General features: G+C 45.8%; 1 protein-coding gene across 6 annotated transcripts in view; it reads right to left on the bottom strand.

Moving 5' to 3' along the window:
* agrn (agrin) overlaps window positions 1-20471 on the bottom strand; it is a 501404-nt gene that overhangs the window by 296126 nt on the left and 184807 nt on the right. For 4 of the 6 annotated variants that reach the window (XM_052039159.1, XM_052039162.1, XM_052039160.1 and 1 more), the window contains exon 3: window positions 248-268. The exons of the other annotated variants lie outside the window; for them this stretch is intronic. In XM_052039159.1, the coding sequence (XP_051895119.1) occupies window positions 248-268 (21 nt within the window). The remainder of the gene's footprint in view (window positions 1-247; window positions 269-20471) is intronic. 6 annotated transcript variants of the gene reach the window in all.

Here is a 20471-nt window from a genome sequence, read left to right as displayed (position 1 = left end):
TGGCCTTCTTCTGTGTCATATCTCCTGTGTATCTCAAACTGTCACATCTCATTTTACGTTTGCACATCTCGATGCCGCACGGACATATCTCGCATCAAGATCAATCAAATTTTTCACCTCATTTTGACAATCCCGCTGCACTGAGTGATATACTCTTTGGCAGAGATCTCAACCCTTTAAGAATCAGTTCAAGTGAAAATGTAAACAACTAACATCTAGATGATTTGTTAAGACATCAGTTACTCACCATAACTAATCCTCCTGTGTCCTGTGAGCAGCACAAAATAAAATGGAAAGGCATATGTTAAGAAAGTCAACTCCAAGTTACTTTACATCTACTCAGTTAATTTTACAGTGAGGCCACATTGTTCTGCAGTCAAACACACAATCTGCTTAAGAGGAAAAAAACCATCAACAAATTGCAATGAATTGCTAATTACAGTAAACCTTTGTTAATCTGACATGCTTGGGGCTTTGGTGGAACTGGACTAGCAGATTTCCCGGAACGTTGTATGTTACCTTATTAATACTCCAACACACTTTTAGTGTACTTTGTTAAAAGGTATTACACAGTCAACCTGGTAAGGTTAAAGGGAGTCTAGGAAACAGAGAAAGTACATTTCAGGGGACTATGACCAACAGAACCAGTGATTGTGAAGGGAATGCAGGAACCAGGTGCCAAACCCTTGGGATTTCCAACTGAGGAGATAAGCAGAAGAGTTTTCCTGTACATGTTGAGGGAAGGATGTTGACCAAGACACTGGCAAAGTTCTGCCCTTCTTCTCATTCAAGTGTGGTCATTATGGCTCTACTTTGACCTCTCACATCAACTGGAGGGCTGTCCTAACAGTGCAAAAACCCTCAGCTCCTTATTCTGGCTGCCACAGACCTGACTGGTTGAATGGTCCCCCTTTTGGGCAGTAAACTCTCTGTGGCTCTATGGTCAGCCTACATCAGGGAGCTGAGACCAAGTTGAAGATTTGAACCAACCATATCCTTCCCTGGTCTGATCCGCATGTGCCCCTGAAGCAGGTAGAGGGATAAAGTGAATGTGGTGCATAAGAAAATCCACTTAGACAACTTTATGTCCAGAAATTCTCACACAAGTGATCCCACTTAGTTCTAACAACAATGTTGCAACATTGACCTGGGGAAATACAGGTCCACGTTTGAGAATGGATCCCACCCAACCATGCTGCTTGTCTTCCTCGCTACCCTGCACTCACTCAGTTCAGATCATCAGCTGAACTTGCCAGACAAGACTGGCCCAGACACGACCATCAAAGCTTTTTGCCTTTCTTAGGAGGAGACCAAAACAAGCCCCCCCCCCCTTCCCCACAAAACTGCTGAGGAAACATTTTATGGACAGCAAAACGATAAAGGTCTGCTTAGGTACAAAGTTAAACCCGATCCAAGCCCAACCTGATCACGGCCAATCCAAACTCAACTTGATCACCTCCAATCCGATCCCAGCCCAGCCGCCAGCCAATCCGATCCCAGCCCACCCGCCAGCCAATCCGATCCCAGCCCACCCGCCAGCCAATCCAATCCCAGCCCAGCCCACCCGCCAATCCAATCCCAGCCCACCCGCCAGCCAATCCAATCCCAGCCCAGCCGCCAGCCAATCCAAACCCAGCCCACCCACCAGCCGATCCAATCCCAGCCCAGCCACCAGCCAATCCAAACCCAACTCAACTACCAGCCAATCCAAACCCAACTCAACTACCAGCCAATCCAAACCCAACCCGAGTCTGTACTTATCACTTTTTCCACATCCAACCCACGTCAACCATCGTTGGAAACATCCATCCCAAACTCACTGCTGTTCTATTTGAGCATAAAACACCAAATACTGACCAAGAACAAAGGATATGTGTGACGATGGATGATAGTGAGCAAACCTCCCCAACCTGGATAATATACTGAGCTGGGACAGTGTGGCCCAGCCCATCAGAATCTCCTCCCAACCTACCCTGAACCTGGCACCAAAAGCCAGGTCCTGTTAGACTGGGGTCAGGTACCTGGATTCTACCAGATTTGCAATTGTTAAAGCTCTCACACTGGTGAAATGTTTCTGAATTAAAAGTTAGAGAGACAAAACCTATAAAAGATTAAGATATTGATATCACATAAATGAAGTAAAAACACATAAATATCAAAAACACTGCTGCAATGAGATGCAGACTAGGCTGCGTATCCCTCTCTTCCTTGCGGTTGTAAAATTGAAATGAATGGGTTCACGGCGTGTGTGTCCCATGCAGAACCCAGGAGTGTACGTGCCCCAACACTGGGCTCCATGTGGAGTTCTGTGGCTCGGCACACACGCACAGATGTGCTGTCTGGAATCTCTCAGTGAGCACCTACACCAAGAGCTGATGAAGCACCCATACCTGTATGCCGCAAAACATGATCACAGGGGGTGTTAAGTGGCAAGTAGCATCCGTGCTGCATAAGTGTCAAGCACTTATGACCATCTTGAACAAACAATTTAACCACCTCCTTAATATTCGGTGGCATTACCATTATCGAGTCCCCTATCACCTACCATTGGGTGATGGGGTTACCACTGCTAAAGTCACCGAGTCATACAGCACACAAACAGGCCCTTCCGCCCAACAAGTCCACACCAACCCACACATTTTACATTAATCCTACACTAATCCCATTATATTCTTGAGCAAAAAACAACCGCTGGAGGAACTCAGCGGGTCAGGCAGCATCTATGGCGGGAAATGGACAGTCAACGTTTTGGGTCGAGACCCTTCACCTGGACTGTGTCCCCATTTTATTCTCCCCACATTCCCCTCAACTCCTCCCAGGTTGTACCAATCACCAACACACTAGGGGCAACTTACAGCAGCCAATCAACCTACCAACCTGCATGTGTTTGAGAAATGGAAGGAAACCCACACAGTCACAGGGAGAAAATGCAAACTCCACACAGAGAGTGCCGGAGGTCGGGATCGAACCCGGGACACTGGAGCTGTGAGGCAGCGGCTCTACCAGCCGTGCCACTGTGCCGAACAGAGCGGATCAGAAACTGAACTGGATCTGCCACACAAATGCTGCGGTTACGAGAGCAGCTCGGAGGCTGGGTGTCCTATGGCAAGTGACTTCACCTGACACTCCAAAGTCCTTCCACCACCTGCAATGTGATGGGACACTCACCACTTACCTGGACGAGAACAGCTTCAACAACAGTGAAAGGAGTTTGACACCATCCAGGACAAAACGGCTCACTTGATTGATACCCCATTCACCACCCTAATCCCCCCCCCCACCTGAGGCACATTGTGGGTACAGGCATGTAAATACAATAGATAAGATATTTATTTATTAGTCACATGTACATCGAAACACACAGTGAAATACGTCTTTTTGCGTTGCTAAGAATGTGCTGGGGACAGCCCGCACATGTCGCCGCTCTTCCGGCGCCAATATAGCATGCCCACAGCTCCTAACCTGTATGTCTTTGGAATGTGGGAGGAAACCGGAGCACCCTGAGGAAACCCAGCGGACATGGGGAGAACATACAAGTTCCTTACAGACAACAGCCGGAATTGGACACAGGTTGCTGGCACTGTAATAGCGTTGTGCTAACCGCTACATTACCATGCTACCCCGGCTACTTCAGTAGGCTCATCCAACAGACTCCCAAACCCATGACCTCTATCCCAGTAAATTCAAGGGCAGTAGACCCCTGGAAGTGTCCATCCAAATCACATCATCCTGACATGCAAATATATTGCAATTTAAATTCAATAGAGCTCAGAAACAGGTGCTTCAGGCAACCACATCCATGCTGACCATCGATACTAATCCATTTACCAGCATTTGGTCCATAACCTTCCATGCCTTGGAGATTCAAGTAGTCGTCTAGAAACTTCTTAAAAATTGTATGTAAATAATTGAATCTTCCAGTCTGAGTCCTTGCAGAGTAACAGAGACTCCAATCATCAGAATTAGTCAACATCTCTATCAGTGATGAATCCTGCAGTTGCTGATACTGTAAGGAGTAAACTACATGGAGCCCAGGCCATCCCTAACCAGTAACACCTGTGCTCCATAAATCCAACTATGCACAGGCTTCATCCAATAAACCACCATCCTTCTGTACAACTTCTGCTCCCTGGTTCTCACTTACAAACCTGCCTGCTAGTTCTCAGAAATTAGAAGCCACACTTGGTTGATGGAGAGACTTAACTACACACAATTGAGCTTTATATAGCCTTTATAACAGTGACCTGAAACTAGTGGAACCCACCTGGTTCAGTAATATCCTTCAGGGAAGAAATCTGCCGTCCTTACCTGGTTTGGCCTATATGTGACTCCAGGTCACACAATGTAGTGGTTCCTAACACCCTCCTCAGCTCAGGGGCAATTAAGGAAGGACAGTAAATGCAGGCACTGCCAGCAACGTCCACATCCCATGAATGACTAAACAAAAGTGAGGAAGGTCCAAACTGGAGACCTTGAATATAAGAGTCACCAAAAAATCCAACAGAGAATTCAGAAGAAACCTTCACCCAAAAAGTGGTGAGAAACACAGGGAATGATTGAAGCAAACAATACCAGTGCATTCAAGGTGAGGCTGGGAAGGGAATGGAGGTCACACTGACAGATGTAGATGAGGCAGGACTGGAAGAAACTGGAGTGGAGCAAAACACCAACATTGACTGCTCGGGCCAAATGGCCTGTCTGTGCCCTATTTCCTGTGTATGAATATAACATATACCAGGGCACTGGGTGTGAGAGGAACACGAGGTAAATCTCTTTCTATAGCTGGATAAAAATATTGGTCAGCATCAGTGCTTCATGTGATCGGGGGTCTGCAAGAAATCTAAACTTCAACTGTGCCACCTATCAGCCTCTGTTTTACTCAGCAGTAGAGCTCAACACAGCAACAATGACCTCTGTTACCCTCTCCCCCTCCATCTGCACTGCCTTTCTCTCTCACCGTCAACAAACCGCCCTTGGTTTCTCTCTCCCCATTTCCAAACCTGTTTCCTCTCTCCTACATTCCTTGCTCTTTCTTTCTCTCCTTTTCTTTTTGTCTCACCTCTCTCTCCCCCTCCTTTCTGCCTCAGGTCTCCTTGTATCCCCATCTTCTCTCATTTTTTCTTGCATTCCCTCCCCATCTTTCTCTCTCTCTCTCTCTCTCTCTCTCTCTGGTTCCTCTTTTTTCTCACAGTCTCTCTGTCCCAATCTCTCTCTCTCCCTCTCGCACGTCTGGAGAGCAATGCAGCCCCATGTGACCTGAGTTCACCAACACATTAAGCACACTGCCGTCCAGATGCTCACTACTATCCCTCACTAGCCCTGTTTTGTTGGGTGGACCAGTGTCCGAGGAAGCGAGCTGGTGAGTTGATACAGGGATACGAGATCCACCCTAACACTATCTGCCAACAAAGCTCTCTACAGCTATTGATAGTCTCATTACTTTTCTAATGTTGCAGTGTTGAGCCAACAGCTGACAATCTCCCTTTAGTAAGAGCCTCTCTTCATCCAAACTTCCCCCAAACACCTCTTCATTTGGTTAATGAATGCTGATAGCTGTTAATGTTCCGCAGAACAGATGAACATGCAGACTGAATGGAACTGTAACTTTCCAGGGAAATCAGCACGAACTAATGTAAACCTGAGCTCTCAGCTGGTTCAACGGACACCTCCTGAATGCACATTGTTGCACAATCTGGCTCTGATGATTAAGCTGGTGAACAATGACTTTCAGTGAATTGATAACACAGCAGAAACCCCAAGGGTGGCTGAGAAAACACTCGAGAGCATGGAAAATACTGGTAAAAGATGCAGAGGCCCTTTGTGAGTGACAGTGATATATATCTCTGTGGAAGGGTGGAGGTGATAGAGGACAAGGAAATGAACCACCAATGTTCTGTTACAGTAACCATATTGCTCAATGCTCAGAAAAACAAATTTCTGCAGTGGCCATTTGGAAACTTTGGTAACACTAATCCATGTTCTGACAGCTTATTTAGTCTGACCTACATATGCATTTCTTTATGGTACCAGGACAATACAGCAACAAAAAACCTGCAGGAAGAACTCAGCAGGTCGAGCAGCATCATGGTAGGGCACTAGGGAGTGTTACGGAACAGAGGGACCTAGGAGTACAAGTGCATAGTTCGTTGAAAGTGGCGTTATAGGTAGACAGGGTGGTGAAAAAGGCACTTAGCATGCTGGCCTTCATCAGTCAGGGCACTGACTACGGGAGTTGGGACATTATGTTGCAGTTGTATAAGTCGTTGGTGAGGCCACACTTGGAGCACTGTGTAGTTTTGGTCGCCCTGTTATAGGAAAGACGTGGTTAAACTGGAAAGGGTGCAGAGAAGATTTACGAGGATGTTGCCAGGACTTGAGGGCCTGAGTTGTAGGGAGAGGTTGGCCAGGCTGGGTCTTTATTCCTTGGAACCTCGGAGAATGAGGGGCAACCTTACAGAGGTATAAATAAGATGGACGGTAATGGTCTTTTCCCCAGGGTTGGGGAGTCCAAAACTAGGGGGCATAGATTTAGGGAAAAAGGGGAAAGATTTAAAAGGGATCTGAGAGGCAATTTTTTCAGCCAGAGGGTGGTGAGTGTATGGAATGAGCTGCCAGAGGAAGTGGGTGAGGCAGGTACAACAGTATCATTTAAGAAGCACTCGGACAGGTACATGGAGGGGTGGGGCTTGGAGGGATATGGGCCGAACGCAGGAAATTGGGACTAGCTGGGTGGGCACCGTGGTCAGCATGGACTGGCTGGGCCGAAGGGCCTGTATCTGTGCTGTATTGTTCTGTGACCATCAATTGGAGGAAAGGAATTGTCAATGTTTCGGGTCAACACACTGAATCAGGACTGAGAGCGGAGAGGGGAGATGGCCAGTACAAAGTGGCGAGGGGGAGTGGTGAGACAGAGGTCAGAAATGATTGGTGGACTTCCTCCAGCAGATTGCTTCTTGCTCCAGATTCAAGCATCTGCAGTCTCTTGTGTCTCCAAGGCTTTGAGGCAACTGGGGCAAAGCGTTCCCCACGTTTTATAAGGCAGCTTGCACGGTGATTGAACAACTTGGGCACTGCTCAAGGCCCATTTTTTGCCATGTATTGAGCCATATTTATAGCAATAAAGCAAGCCATTCTGTCCAACAGTTTCCTGCTAGTGCTCTGATCACGTGCCTCCTCCCCACCCCTCTTCATCTGGAGCCGTCAGGCAGAAGCAGGTGAATACGTCCCATTCAGAAACTGGTCCAGGACCAACTAAGTTGACTCTCCAGTGGAACAGAGTGGGTGACTTCAGGACGTCCCAGTGAGGTATTGTCTGAAGTGCAGTCACTGTTGTTTTATAGGAAACACAGTAGTCAACTTGTACACAGCAAGCTGCCACAAACAGCACCAAGATACTGACCAAATAAGTGGGTTGAGAGATGAATATTGGCACAAGGACATGTGGAGAGCTCTCCTGCTCTCCAGAATCATCCCATGGACTCCTTCAGATTCAGCTGGTCCCAGTTTAACTTCAATGGTTGAGATTTTTATGTTTGGGAGAAGGGTCAGAGGAGGAGAATTTGACCCACTATTCGAATTGTGTTCTTTCTTGTAAAAATTGGGTATAATTTATGTTTTTCTTGCGAATGTTGTGTATCTGAAGCTATGTGCCTGTGATGCTGCTGCAAGTAAGTTTTTCATTGTACCTGTGAGTACATGTACTTGTGCTGGTGACAATAAACTCGACTTTGACTTTGACAGATGACAACCTGAAGAACTATAAAGGGATTGATAGGGTAAACGGAGGGTAAATGTTTACATTTGTGGGGAGATCAAAGCTGATTATATTGTCCAGAACATGATTGATCTGGTTCATGGCTCACAACTGCCATGCTACTGACTTCTGCGGGCAGTCACCATCCGGAGGGAGGGCAGTCACAAGGGTGGTGACTAGGCCTCGGGTGGCGAATCCTGAAATACCCCGATGACCCTTTGAAACACCTTGCTCCCCCAAAAGCCTTTACCTATTTCTTAAACATTTAAAAGCAGTTAACATCAATGTGAAACATTAAAATGAAAATTATTTAAAACAAATCAAAAACCAATAAGTTTAACTAAAAATATCTTAAATCTCTGCAAATTAAACGTACAATAGTAAGCAAACTGCATATTTTAAATTAACTCTGGTGACCCCTTTCATCTAAATGCTTCAAATTAATTTCAAGCAGTTTCTATTTTTTTACTTAAATATATTTGCACTGTTTGTAAATGTTTGAAGTTATCAGAGACCTACAAACATTTCAAAGGGCTGTCACGAGGCGATCGGGATGTTCCAGGGTGGGGCCTATGATCTGCCATTTGAGGTCCAGTTGCCATTCACTTCACGGGATGGCTTTCTCTGCTGTTAAGCTGAGTGGTGGATCTGGAGCAGGACTGTCCCCAGCTCAGCACACCTTTACTGTACTCTGCAGGGAACCTTTGGCCGTGAATGAATATGTCTCACCCCAAGAGATAATACACAAAAGAAAGACGGTCACCAATAAATCCAGTGAGGATCTGAGTACCATTAGAATGTTTAACAAGTACTTGGACAAGTACATGGATAGGAAACGTTTAGAGGGATATGGGCCAAACACAAGCAAATGGGACTACATCAAGTAGGCACTTTGGTCAAAGTCAAGTTTATTGTCACATGCACAAGTCCATGTGTGCACGGGTGCAATGAAAAACTTACTTGCAGCAGCATCACAGGCACAGAGCATCAGATAAGCAGCATTCACAAGAAAAAAAAATAAATTAAATATAAATTATGCACAATTTTTACAAGAAAGAACACAATTAGAACAAAAAAATGTCCATATTAGTGCAAAGTGATCAAAGTGGTCATAGTGTTGCTAAACTGTAGTGATTAGGGTTGTGCTGGTTGGTTCAAGAATTGAATGGTTGAAGGGAAAGTAGCTGTTCCTGAACCTGGTGGTGTGGGACTTCAGGCTTCTGTACCTCCTGCCTGATGGGAGCTGTGAGAAGATGGCATGGCCTGGACGGTGGGGATCTTTGATGATGGATGTTGCCTTCTTGAGGCAGTGTCTCCTGTAGATACTCCCGATGGTGGGGAAGGATGTGCCCGTGATGTGTTGGTCAGAGTCCACTATACTTAGCAAGGACAAGTTGGGCTGAAGGGCTTTGTATCCATGTTCCATAACTCCATTACTCTAACAATCCACAGATCTCTCCTGGTCAAGATCTTTAAAAACCCAAATTTATTTAATTTCTTGAATTTAAAATCCCTAGCTGTCATGGTGGGATTTGAACTCATGCCTCTGGATCAATGATTCAGTCTGCTGGTTGCTTGTCCAGTAATTACTTGGAGACACAAGAGACTGCAGATGCTGGAAATCTAAGCAACTAACACAAAATGCTGGAGGAACTCTGACCCGACGCAGATTGGGTGACCGCCTTATCGAGCACCTTTGCTCCGTCCGCCGCAACAGCCAAGATCTCTCGGTGGCCAGCTACTTCAATTCCACCTCTCATTCCCACACTGACATGTCTATCTACAGCCTCCCCTACTGCCATGTTGAGGCCAGATGTGGGTTGGAGGAGCACTACCTCATATTCCGCCTTGGTAGTCTCCAACCTGACGGCCTCAACATCAATTTCTCCAACTTCCGGTAACCCCCTCCCTCCGTTTTCCTTCATTCCTGTGGCCCTTTCACCCCTTCCCTTTCCCTTCCCCTGCCCTCACCACCTGCCCACCTCCTTCCCTTTATTCCATGGCGTATTGTCCTTTCCTATCAGATTCCTTCTTCTTCAGCCCTTCCACCTATCACCTCCCAGCTTCTCACATCACACCTTTCACCCCTCCCCTTCCCCCACCTACCTACCTTCCCCACTCACCTGGACTCACCTATCACCTGCCAGCTGGTGCTCCTCCTCTTCCCCCTATGCTTTTTTTTTCCTGGCTTCTGCCCTCTTCCTTTCCAGACCTGATGAAGGATCTCAGTTCCCACATTTCCCTCCATAGGTGCTGCCTGACCTGCTGAGTTCCTCCAGCTTTTTGTGTGCATTGGTCCAGTAACTGCTTGAGCCGTATACTTCCAAAACTCAGTGTCAACTGCGGAGTCTAGCATGAAGACCGTACCCGACACCCCCCAACGTCCTGGTGCACATGCTTCTGGGAGGGAGAAATGAATGGAGGTGTAGATACAGGCTAGGAAGCCCAATAAATGTCCCCTCCTCTTACAACACAGGAGTCTGAGGAACAATTGATGCAGGGACTACACACATGACTATAACCACCCACTGAGTGAACTGACACAGCCATTTGAGCTCCAAATCCATTAGGTCAAACAGTTGGAAGAGAGAGAAATTGTCTGAGATTTAAAAGGTCAATTTAAATGGTATGTGTGATCCTCGGGGGGTGAAGTTCTTTGCAAGGTGGAGAATTTCAACCATTTTTACCATTTAATCTTGAGCACCCACAGTCAGTCTGCCGTGTATTAGCACAGTTGCGACTGCCCTAGATAAACTGGTGGCAAGATGTCTAGCTGAATCACCATAATCTGTGTGCTGAATGGACTGGGAATTTAACCCAGTCTCAGAAAGCATAAACCAACACAGTGCTGATGAATTTGGGGGTGAATTTAACTGAAGCGGATGTCCCAAAATGGACAATGCAGAGCAGAAACCCTGTGTACAATTGGTATTGGGAGTGGGGTCTCTGAAAGAAGAAATTATAACTCTCTCCCGTAACACAAATTTGCTCTTCTCTGTGCCTGAATGAGTTGGGTTTTAGTGTGCAGAAATCATCCCTCCACTGCTCCCTTCTCAACATCCTTAGGGATTGCCGCAGACAACCTTTGCCAAGAGTGTTGCCATGGCAACTCGGCTTTCACATGGAGATCACCTACTGAACTGCCTTTGATTGGGCCTTTTAGCAATGACAGAGTACAAATGGGTCACTCAATTTAGCGGTGCTTGCTTTCAATGGCTGTTTCCCAGTCGTTCCATAACTGAGATTCTTGGACAATACTGGAATGTAAATCAGATAACGCAAGTACAATGAATGTAGACGTTTGTTAATCCCATTGCATTATGGCCAAAACCAAACAAGTTATGCATGAGATATACACACTAAGCATTAGATACTGTAAATCAAGCATTTTACTTTCAGTGGTCCTTTATAAGTACTCTACATCAAATGTTACAAACTGACAGCAAGAGGGCTGGTTTTGTGTTCTATGGCACATAACAGCAAGAGATAAGAGGTGAGGCACAATCAGGGAGTGAGGGGCTTTATTTGCTGAACCATTTTCTGCCCAAGAGTTTGCTAAATAGCAGCAACGTTGTTCTATACAAAAAAAATTTACGTGATTGTGATAAAGTCTTTGTTTCTTTTGCAGAATGAAACAGAAGGACAGGTAATTCACAGTCTTGCCTTTATGGCAACCACAATATACCGATCGAGAAATCAGCTGGGATTCTTTTCTCTGGGAAAGACGAAATGTGGGGGGTTGGTGGTCTGGCTGAATCATGAAAAGATTCAAAGGGTGAACACTGACAGAGAGTCAGGGGAACCAGGGAGGGGGAAGGGTGTTGGGAACCAAAACCCAAAACCAGGGGCCATAAATAGCTCCCATGAGGAATTTAGCTGAAACATTTTTACCTGAAGAGTGGTTTCAATGTGGAACTCTGCCACAGGGAGTAGTTAAAGCAGCTCTAGTTGAGGAATATTCAGAGACAGACAAAGGAAAGGAAAGATTTGAAAGTGGATTTAGTCCAGCTGACAGTCACCCCTCTGTGTTGTAGCGGTGTTGTGGTTCCAAGTTGGATGGGAGCTGAGGTTTCCTCCAGTTCTGGTTTGCTCCCACATTCTGGCAACAAGGGGGTTAAATGGATGCTGTAAATTGCCCCAAGTGTGTGGGTGAGGGGTAGAATCTGGGGAGAGGTGATGGGATTGTGGGGAGAATAAAATGGGATTAGTGCGAATTAGCTTGATGGTCAGTACAGACTCGTTGGGCTGAAGGGCCTGTTGAATGACTCCATGATTCAGTCGTGCAGGGAACAGCAACCCAGCACAGAAACAGAACGGTGGGTTTCTGGGCTGTAACTCGGGTGCAGCTCAAATGGTTTCGTCCGTTCTTTTTACCATCCTCAGAAGAGAAATCAGCATGAGGCCATTTCCACAGCAACAAACATCCCTCTGGTTTTCCAGATTCCTCCGGTGGGACAGGGGAATTTCATAGGAGTGATGCCAACACTGTCAAACGAAATAAAGCACTGAGATGCACAAATGGGTGTGAGAGCAGCTGACCAGAAACTCCGTCATAAAGGTTGGTTTTCAGGAGTGTTTTACAGGAGTGCTGCAGAGGCAGAGAGGTTTACAGAGAGGATCCCAGAGCTGGGCACAATGGCAATAGAGCACACAGCTGCCAATGGTGGTATTGGTTATACTTGAGAGTGGGCAATAGGCCAAAGCTGGTGGGTTGTTGGAGGATTACATGGAACGTAGAAGAGTACAGCACAGGAACAGGCCCTTCGGCCCACAATGTCTGCACCAAACACAAATCCAAATTAAACTAAATCCCTTTTCCCTGCACATGATCCATATCCTTCCATTCCCTGCACATTCACGTGTCTGTCTAACAGCCTCTTAAACACCTCTATCGTCTCTGCTTCCACCACCACCCCTGGCAGCCCGTTCCAGGCACCCGCCACTCTGTGTAAAAAAAACTTGCCCCGCACATCTCCTGTAACCATTCCCTCTCTCACCTTAAATGTATGTCTACCCTGGGTTAGAAAGATTTTGACTGTCTACCCCTGTCATAATTTTATGAACTTTTATCAGGATTCCCCCTCAGCCTCCGTCGCTCCAGAGATAACAACCCAACTTTCTCCAACATCTCCTTATAGCTCATGCCCTCTAATCCAGGCAGCGTCCCGGTGAACCTCTTCTGCACCCTTTCCAAAGTGTCCACATCTTTCCCGTAATGGGGAGACCAGAATTGCACACAATACTCCAAGTGCGACCTAGCCAAACCTTTATATAGCTGCAACGTGACTTTTTTACGCTCAAAATGCCCTGACCAATGAAGGCAAGCATGCCAATATGCCTTCTTTACCACTCTATCTGCTTGTGTGGCCACTTTCAGGGAGCTATGGCCTTGAACTCCACGTTCCCTCTGTACATCAATGTTGTTAAGGGTCCTGCCATTAAGTTTATACTTTCCCCTTACATTTGATCTCCCAAAGTGTAACACCTCGCACTTGCAGGGCCTGAAAAAAAATTACAGATAAAGGGAAGGGTGAAAACATGAGGGGATTTGAAAATTAGACTTTTATTAGGCACTGCCAGGCCTGGGGCCTCTGTGGGTCAGTCATGGCAGAGATGGTGGGTGAATGGGCCAGTGGGAGTAAGGACATGGGCAAAAGAGTTTTGAATCACCTTCAGTTTGTGGAAGGAACAACAAAAGAAGCTGGCCAATGGTTCACTGGAACAGGCAAGACTCAAGGCTACAATGACATAGGCAGCAAGTAGTGCAGCAGGGAGTTCACCCTGTGCCTTCATGGGTTTCCTCTGGGTGCTCTGGTTTCCTCCCAATTCCCGATGACATGTGAGTTGTTAAATTAAGCGGGCATTATAAATTGCCCCTAATGTGCAGGTGAGGGGTAGAATCTGGGGGGAGTTGATGAAAATGTGGGGATAATGAAAATGGGATTAACTCAAGTGGTCAGTGTAGACTCAGCGTGCCGAAGGGGCTGCTTCTGTGCGGTATGGCTCCATGAGATACCCAAGAGATATATATCCTCAATCGGTATACATATTTTAATAAATATGACAGCACTGAACACCCACGGTATCGGTCGAGAATATCATTTAATTGCCTTCTGTGATTGAGACATTGCTGTTGATTGTTTGGAATGAAACACAGAGTTGACATCAACAGAGAGCTGACAGAGATTCAGAAGTCAAATAATCCAGGACCTTTCAGAGGCGCACTCTAGGAACCCACATGGGTATTGCAGGGAGTTTTCACGGCACTGGGGACACCAGGTTTGGGATTCCAGCATTTATGTACGAGAACGTGGAGGTCACGAACCTGCTAGCTGCTCATCGCCAGTGGTCCGATGTTGAACACCACCTAGAGCCCACTGGTGGGCTGTGAGATTATAGCAGCTCTCCCACTATCTGCCGAACCTGTTGCAGGAACAGCATGTCCATTCATTTGCACAAGGGTAAATATAAAGCAACTTAACCAAACTGAATTCATTCAAAGTATCTTTAATTTTCTAACTGACGTTTGTAAGAGTTTTAGCTGATCATTATTGAAACGCAAATACTTTTCAAATAGTTGAAAAGATTAGTTGTCTTTGTATGTCAGAGACATTCAGAAACATGGTCCTTGAGAGCTTTGACAGCCAGCTAAGCCTTTGCCTTTTGTACGCTGACGCTTGTCCTGTCCTGCCCACATGATGGGATAATGTTGCCCAAGGCTCTGGTGCCTCAGGATGTCCCCCTTTGGCATTAAAACAGCATTCACCAGCAAATTGACAAGAGGTAAGTCTTTGGATTGTACATCTCTCAGCGACAAGTACAGACAGCTCACCAGTGAGAGCATGTCCTTCCCGTTGACAGATGCGAAGTAAGGATCCAATCATTTATTTAAGTTCAAAGCCAATATAGTGTTCATAGGCATTATATCGTTATATCAAAGCTTTTATTCTGAGAGAAAAGTACAGAGTGAGCAAAGCAAACAGGAGGAAGGTATTGAACATGAGAACCCAAGAAAGTAGGAACAGGAGTAGGCCACTGGACCCCTCAAGCCTGCCCTGCCATTGACTATGGTCATGGCTCATCTCCCCCAAATCCTTTCCTATGCCAGTTCCCTGAACTTTCGAACACTTATCTGCTACCTCATCAAATACCCCCAAAGATTAGTTTCCACAACTCTCCAGGTGAGAGAATTCCAATGATTCACCACCTTCTGTGAGAAGTTTCCACACACCTAAGTTTAAATGACTGCCCCCTAATCTTGTAACTATGTCCCCTTGTTCACGATTCTCCTATTGATGGAAACACCTTGACAGCTACAGTGTCACACCCCTTCAGGATCAGTAATATCACCCCTTATCCTCCTAAACTCTAAAGAATGCAGATTTAATTCTTTCAGCTACCAACAATAGAACAGCTCTCTTGTCTCAGAATTAGCCGAGTATAAACTCTGAAGTAAATCCTTGGCAATAGTCTTCATCAGAAATGTTTCTATCTGGACTGCTGCTTATTCATCAGTTGACAATAGTCCTGTTTCAACTCGTCACGTTTTGCTTGTTAAAGTAATGTGGGATAAGAAAATCCTATCACCTTTCTTCAGCCCAGAACTTTGACATTAAACACAAAACCCGGCAGCCGATCTGTGCTCAGAGGTCACTCAATGCCAACTATTATAGGCATTCCCATTCCCAATCTAGCAAGAATCAGGAAATTCTTTTTCCTGCACAAACTAAATCTATTAATGGGATTTTAACTGCACATTGTGAAAATATAAACAAAGGAGTCCATCGTCTGGCCGAGAGTAGACAGTGGTTTTAAATAACAAAGAGGAGTCTGTTTTGGCCCGTAAACTGTCTAGTGGATGATCAAGTAAATTATGAGATTAGGTTTTGACTGTGTCTGCTGATAAAACTGCTTTCAGTGCTTAGCACACTTACACTGATTGTATGGAGGAGTTTGCGTGAACTAAGTTCACACATGATGCAAAATTAAACTGATCCCTTCTGCCTGCACGTGATCCATATCCCTCCATCCCCTGCATATTCACGTGTCTGTCTAACAGCCTCTTAAACACCACTGTTGTATCTACTTCCACCACCATCCCTGGCAGCCCGCTCCAGGAAGCCACCGCTCTCTCAGAGATGCTCACTGTTAGAACCCTACATGGAATCACTAAATAGCAGACAGCAGGTGGAGACCATTTCACCCACTGTGCTGTGACCTCACTCCACCGCCACAGTTCACTCCAAATATCCACCCAATTCCCTTTCCAAAGTCAGCACCGATCCAACCCCTCAGCACCTTTGCAAGTGTGCATTTCTGATCACAACTTACCATGTGAACTTTTCCTTCCACACACGCCCCCCCGCTTTGTTTGAGAGTTGCCTTAACTGTTTCTGTTAAAGTAATCAATGGCGCAGTAGCAAGGGTTAAACAGGACTAACTATTGAGTTATTTATTCTCCTCCAGGCTGTGAGCAGCAGTTTCCTTTGGGCCACTTGAAATCTGAAAAAGTCCAAGGGAAGTGACAACTTTGCAGCTTCTTATTCCCCATTTGTAAAGTCTGACCTTCCGGAGTTGTTCTTGGTTGTGATGTGAACTAACCAGGTCTCTCCAGCCCAGATTCTAAGGGAAAACCCAGGTAACAGCAGGTAAGAGTCGTCTGTCCCCCTGTCCAAACTCACACCCGTGTCCTGCTCACCCAACCCCCTGGCTATTGCTGACCTGCATCTCAGAGGATCTATCTTGGGCCCAACACATTGATGCAATCACAAAGAAGGCACGCTAGTGGCTCTACTTCATTAGGAGTTTGAGGTGATTCAGTACGTCACCAAAGACTCTTACAAATTTCTACAGATGTACGGTGGAGAGCGTTCTGACAGGTTGCATCACCGCTTGGTATGGAGGCTCCAATGCACAGTATCGCAAGAGAGTTGTAGACTCAGCCAGCTCCATCACGGACACAACCCTCCCTACAATTGAGGACATCTTCAAGAGGCAGTGTCTCAAGAAGGCAGCATCCATCATTAAGGACCCTCATCACCCAGAACATGCCCTCTTCTCGTTACTACCATCGGGGAGGAGGTACAGGAGCCTGAAGACCCACACTCAACGATTCAGGAACAGCTTCTTCCCCTCTGCCATCAGATTTTTGAACGGTCCATGAACCCATGAACACTACCTCACTATTCTTCTCTTGCACTATTTATTCATTTTTGTCACTTATAGTAATTTTTATGTCTTGCACTGTACTGCTGCCACAAAACAACAAATTTCACGTCATATGTCAGTGATAATAAACCTGATTCTGATTCAAAGCCTTAACTTCAAGTACAGCAGCAGAATGGTTAACGTACAAATCCCCAACGCATAGCTCTGGAGCATTGATCCAAAGGCAAGGGGTCAAATCCCACCACAGCAGCCGGGGAATGAATATTTGTAATTACATTTAATGTGTGTTGGAACCACCTCTCACAGAGGGTGGTGAATCTCTGGAACTCTACCTCCAAGGTGACAGAGGCTAGACCATTGGGTGTATTTAAAGAGGAAGTAGATACATTTTTGAAAGATCAAGGATTTGAGGGCCATGAGGAACTGGCACAGAAGGAGAGATGAGGCCTGGGGCAGATCAGCCATTGCCACATCGCTTCTACTCCTATTTTCTTATGTAAATAAATCAGGATTTGTTTTAACATAAAAATAGCTTCATTAGCAGAAGTCACAGAACTATCAGATTGTATAAAAAAACAATCTGACTCATCTGGGAAATCAATCCGCCATCCTTACCAAGTTTGGTCGATGTGTGATTCCAGACCCTTTACATAATCTGACAGCTCAGGGGCAAATAGGGATGGACAATAAATGCCACTCTTGCAGTGCTGTCCACACCCAATGAATAAATAAAACAAATTCTCAGCCATGTTTCCAATCCCTCCACCGCTCTGGCACCCCTTAACCCTGCAGCCAAATGTAAATTCAATAATCCCCTTCAGTCTTAAGAACCTTGGTGTTGTGTGTCCCCCCTTCACTTCTGGTCACTGGACCATCCCCAATCTTAATCAGCCCCAGACTGCAGCTATGCAGTTAGTGAACATCACCAATAGCCTATCCTGGTCCAGCCATGTAGACGCCACAGCCAAGAAAGCTCACCAGCATCTCTACTTCCTCAGGAGGCTAAAGAAATTTGGCATGTCCCTGTCGACCCTTGCCAATTTTTATCAATGCACCATAGAAAGCATCCTATCCGGATGCATCAAGGCTTGGTATGGCAACTGCTCTGCCCGTGACCGCAAGAAACTGCAGAGAGTTGTGGACACAGCCCAGCGCATCATGGAAACTGGCCTCCCCTCCGTGGACTCTGTCTACACTTCTCACTGCCTCGGTAAAGCAGCCAACATAATCAAACACCCCCACCTACCCCAGACATTCTCTCTGCTCCCCTCTCCCATTGGGCAGAAGATACAAAAGCCCAAAAGCACGTACCACCAGACTCACGGACAGTTTCTATCCCGCTGTTATGAGACTGGTACAATAAGATGGACTCTTAACCTCACAATCTACCTCGTTATGACTTGCACCTTATTGTCTACCTGCACTGCACTTCTCTGTAGCTGTGACACTTTATTCTGCATTCTGTATTGTTTTATCTTGTACTACCTCAATGCACTGTGCAATGAATTGATTTGTATGAACGGTATGCAAGATGAATTCAGCCTGATCAAACAATGAGATACCTACCTGACCACCTTCTACCCACTCCTCAGTGCCAGTAACTCAAAAATTCCATGGGCCTCTTTAAAAAAGACACACCCTCAAAGGGACAAGAGTCTAGCACTAGCAGACACCCTAAAACTAGGCCAAGAAAGTCCAAAATGAAAGACTGACTAAATGGAAGACAACTCCCCACAGCAGCCAGAAGGTCAGTGAGTGTTGTCCCACCAAAGGAAACACTCACTTTCAGTTTGCAGAAAGAGACTTTGATCTAACACACAACAGACTGTTTCATCATCAGGAAATGCCCTAGCCTGGAATTTATCAAGTTGTCAGATCTTTGGAACGGAACAGAAGATTAGCATATCTAACTGGGTAACTGGTCAACAGTCAATGCATGAATAAAGATTTAAACAATAATCTGGATTGATGCCAGGTAGGTGGACCCATCGGGTGAGTGACGATTAAGCAAAAGGTGACCGCCTCAAGTCCAGAGTGTCACACTTATGAAGCAGTGCCAGATATTGTTTCAACAGGACAGCAAGCTGGACATTAAGGACGATCATTTACAGTCAATTATTAGGCAGGATCTCCATAGAAGTGTGGACATGACAGCATTGCTGCAGGTGTTATATGATGTTGTTTCAGCTGCACTTGGTTTAAGCCAATTGCAAGTCCCAATGGCAAGGTTGTTTAGTTTTTGTCCAAGATTGTTCATGAGATAAAGCAGCTCCAACTCATTAATCCTGACGGGCAGAAAATGCCGGGCAGTGGAGGTTTCCTTCACCACCATCCTTCTACTGCACTTTCTTGCTCCCCCTCTCACACCCTAGCCTCCACACTGTTCAAAGTCACCTATGCAGTTCATCAAAGGAGTAGCACCTGTTTAAAACAAATTACTTCCTGATAGACTCAATGCATCAGTGACTCATGTTCAGGCTGGTTTCAATGGCTTACTTAATACAGCGGTAATCCAAATAGATGTGATTAAGATCTGGCAGCAGAACTGTTGGTGTTTGTCCACAACAGCCAGTGCTTGTAACACTAAGAAAGGGTATTGGTTTATTATTGTCACATGTACTGAGATACGGTAGGAAGGTTTTGTTTGTCGTGCTATCCAGGCAGATTAAGTGACCAACAATGCTAAAATCGTCACTCTCATTCAGAATCTGAGGAGAATAGAAAATGGGATTAATGTAGGACAAGTGGAAGGATGATGGCCAGCATAAACTCAGTGGGCTGAAGGGCTTCTTTCCCTGCTGTATCTCTCTATGACCTTCAGGACGAACTGGCTTTTCTCGGTTATTAGCAGCTGTATCCAAAACCTCATCAGTGAAGTTGTGAGATTTGATGGGTTACCCTGCATTTAGCACAACCATTCCACACACTCCCCCCTACCAAATTTCCCTAATCCCTTCCAATCAGACATTGATATCCAGGTTAAATCGTTTGTTTAAAGCCAAAATTTTTCAATGGACCTTTCAGGAGCAGGGACAAGGCCAGAATTTATTGTCCATCCTGTGAGAGTCGGTGGCTGCAGAACAGTTTCAGGGCCGAGAGCACTTCATGCAATAGCACAGGCCTTGGGATAGAAGTGTCCCAACACAGAGGGTGGCCATTTAACCCATTGTCTATGCCAGTCTCATGTGGAACTACCACACTCTCCCCACAGCCCTGCAAATTATTCCCCCAAGTGCTGACCCAATTCTCTTCTAAAAGTCCCAATTGTCCCTGTTTCAACTACCCTTACCCACCAGGTTATAATCACTCTCAACTGAAAGAAAACTTTCCTCATAACCACCTCACCCCATCTGCCTCCACTCTTTGTATCCTTTGGCCAAAAAGCATTGTCCCTTGGTCCTTTAATCCTCTCCTACTTATGATGGTGCAGAAGGAGGACATTCAGCCCATCACACCCTTTCTAGCTCCCAGTAGAGCAATCCCGGGAGACTTATCGTCTATAGCCCTGCAATTTATTTTCATCTATAGCCCTGCAATTTATTTTGCTTTG

Source organism: Pristis pectinata, chromosome 26 (assembly GCF_009764475.1).
Source record: "Pristis pectinata isolate sPriPec2 chromosome 26, sPriPec2.1.pri, whole genome shotgun sequence".
Taxonomy (NCBI): domain Eukaryota; kingdom Metazoa; phylum Chordata; class Chondrichthyes; order Rhinopristiformes; family Pristidae; genus Pristis; species Pristis pectinata.
This window is presented reverse-complemented; position numbering and strand designations above follow the sequence as displayed.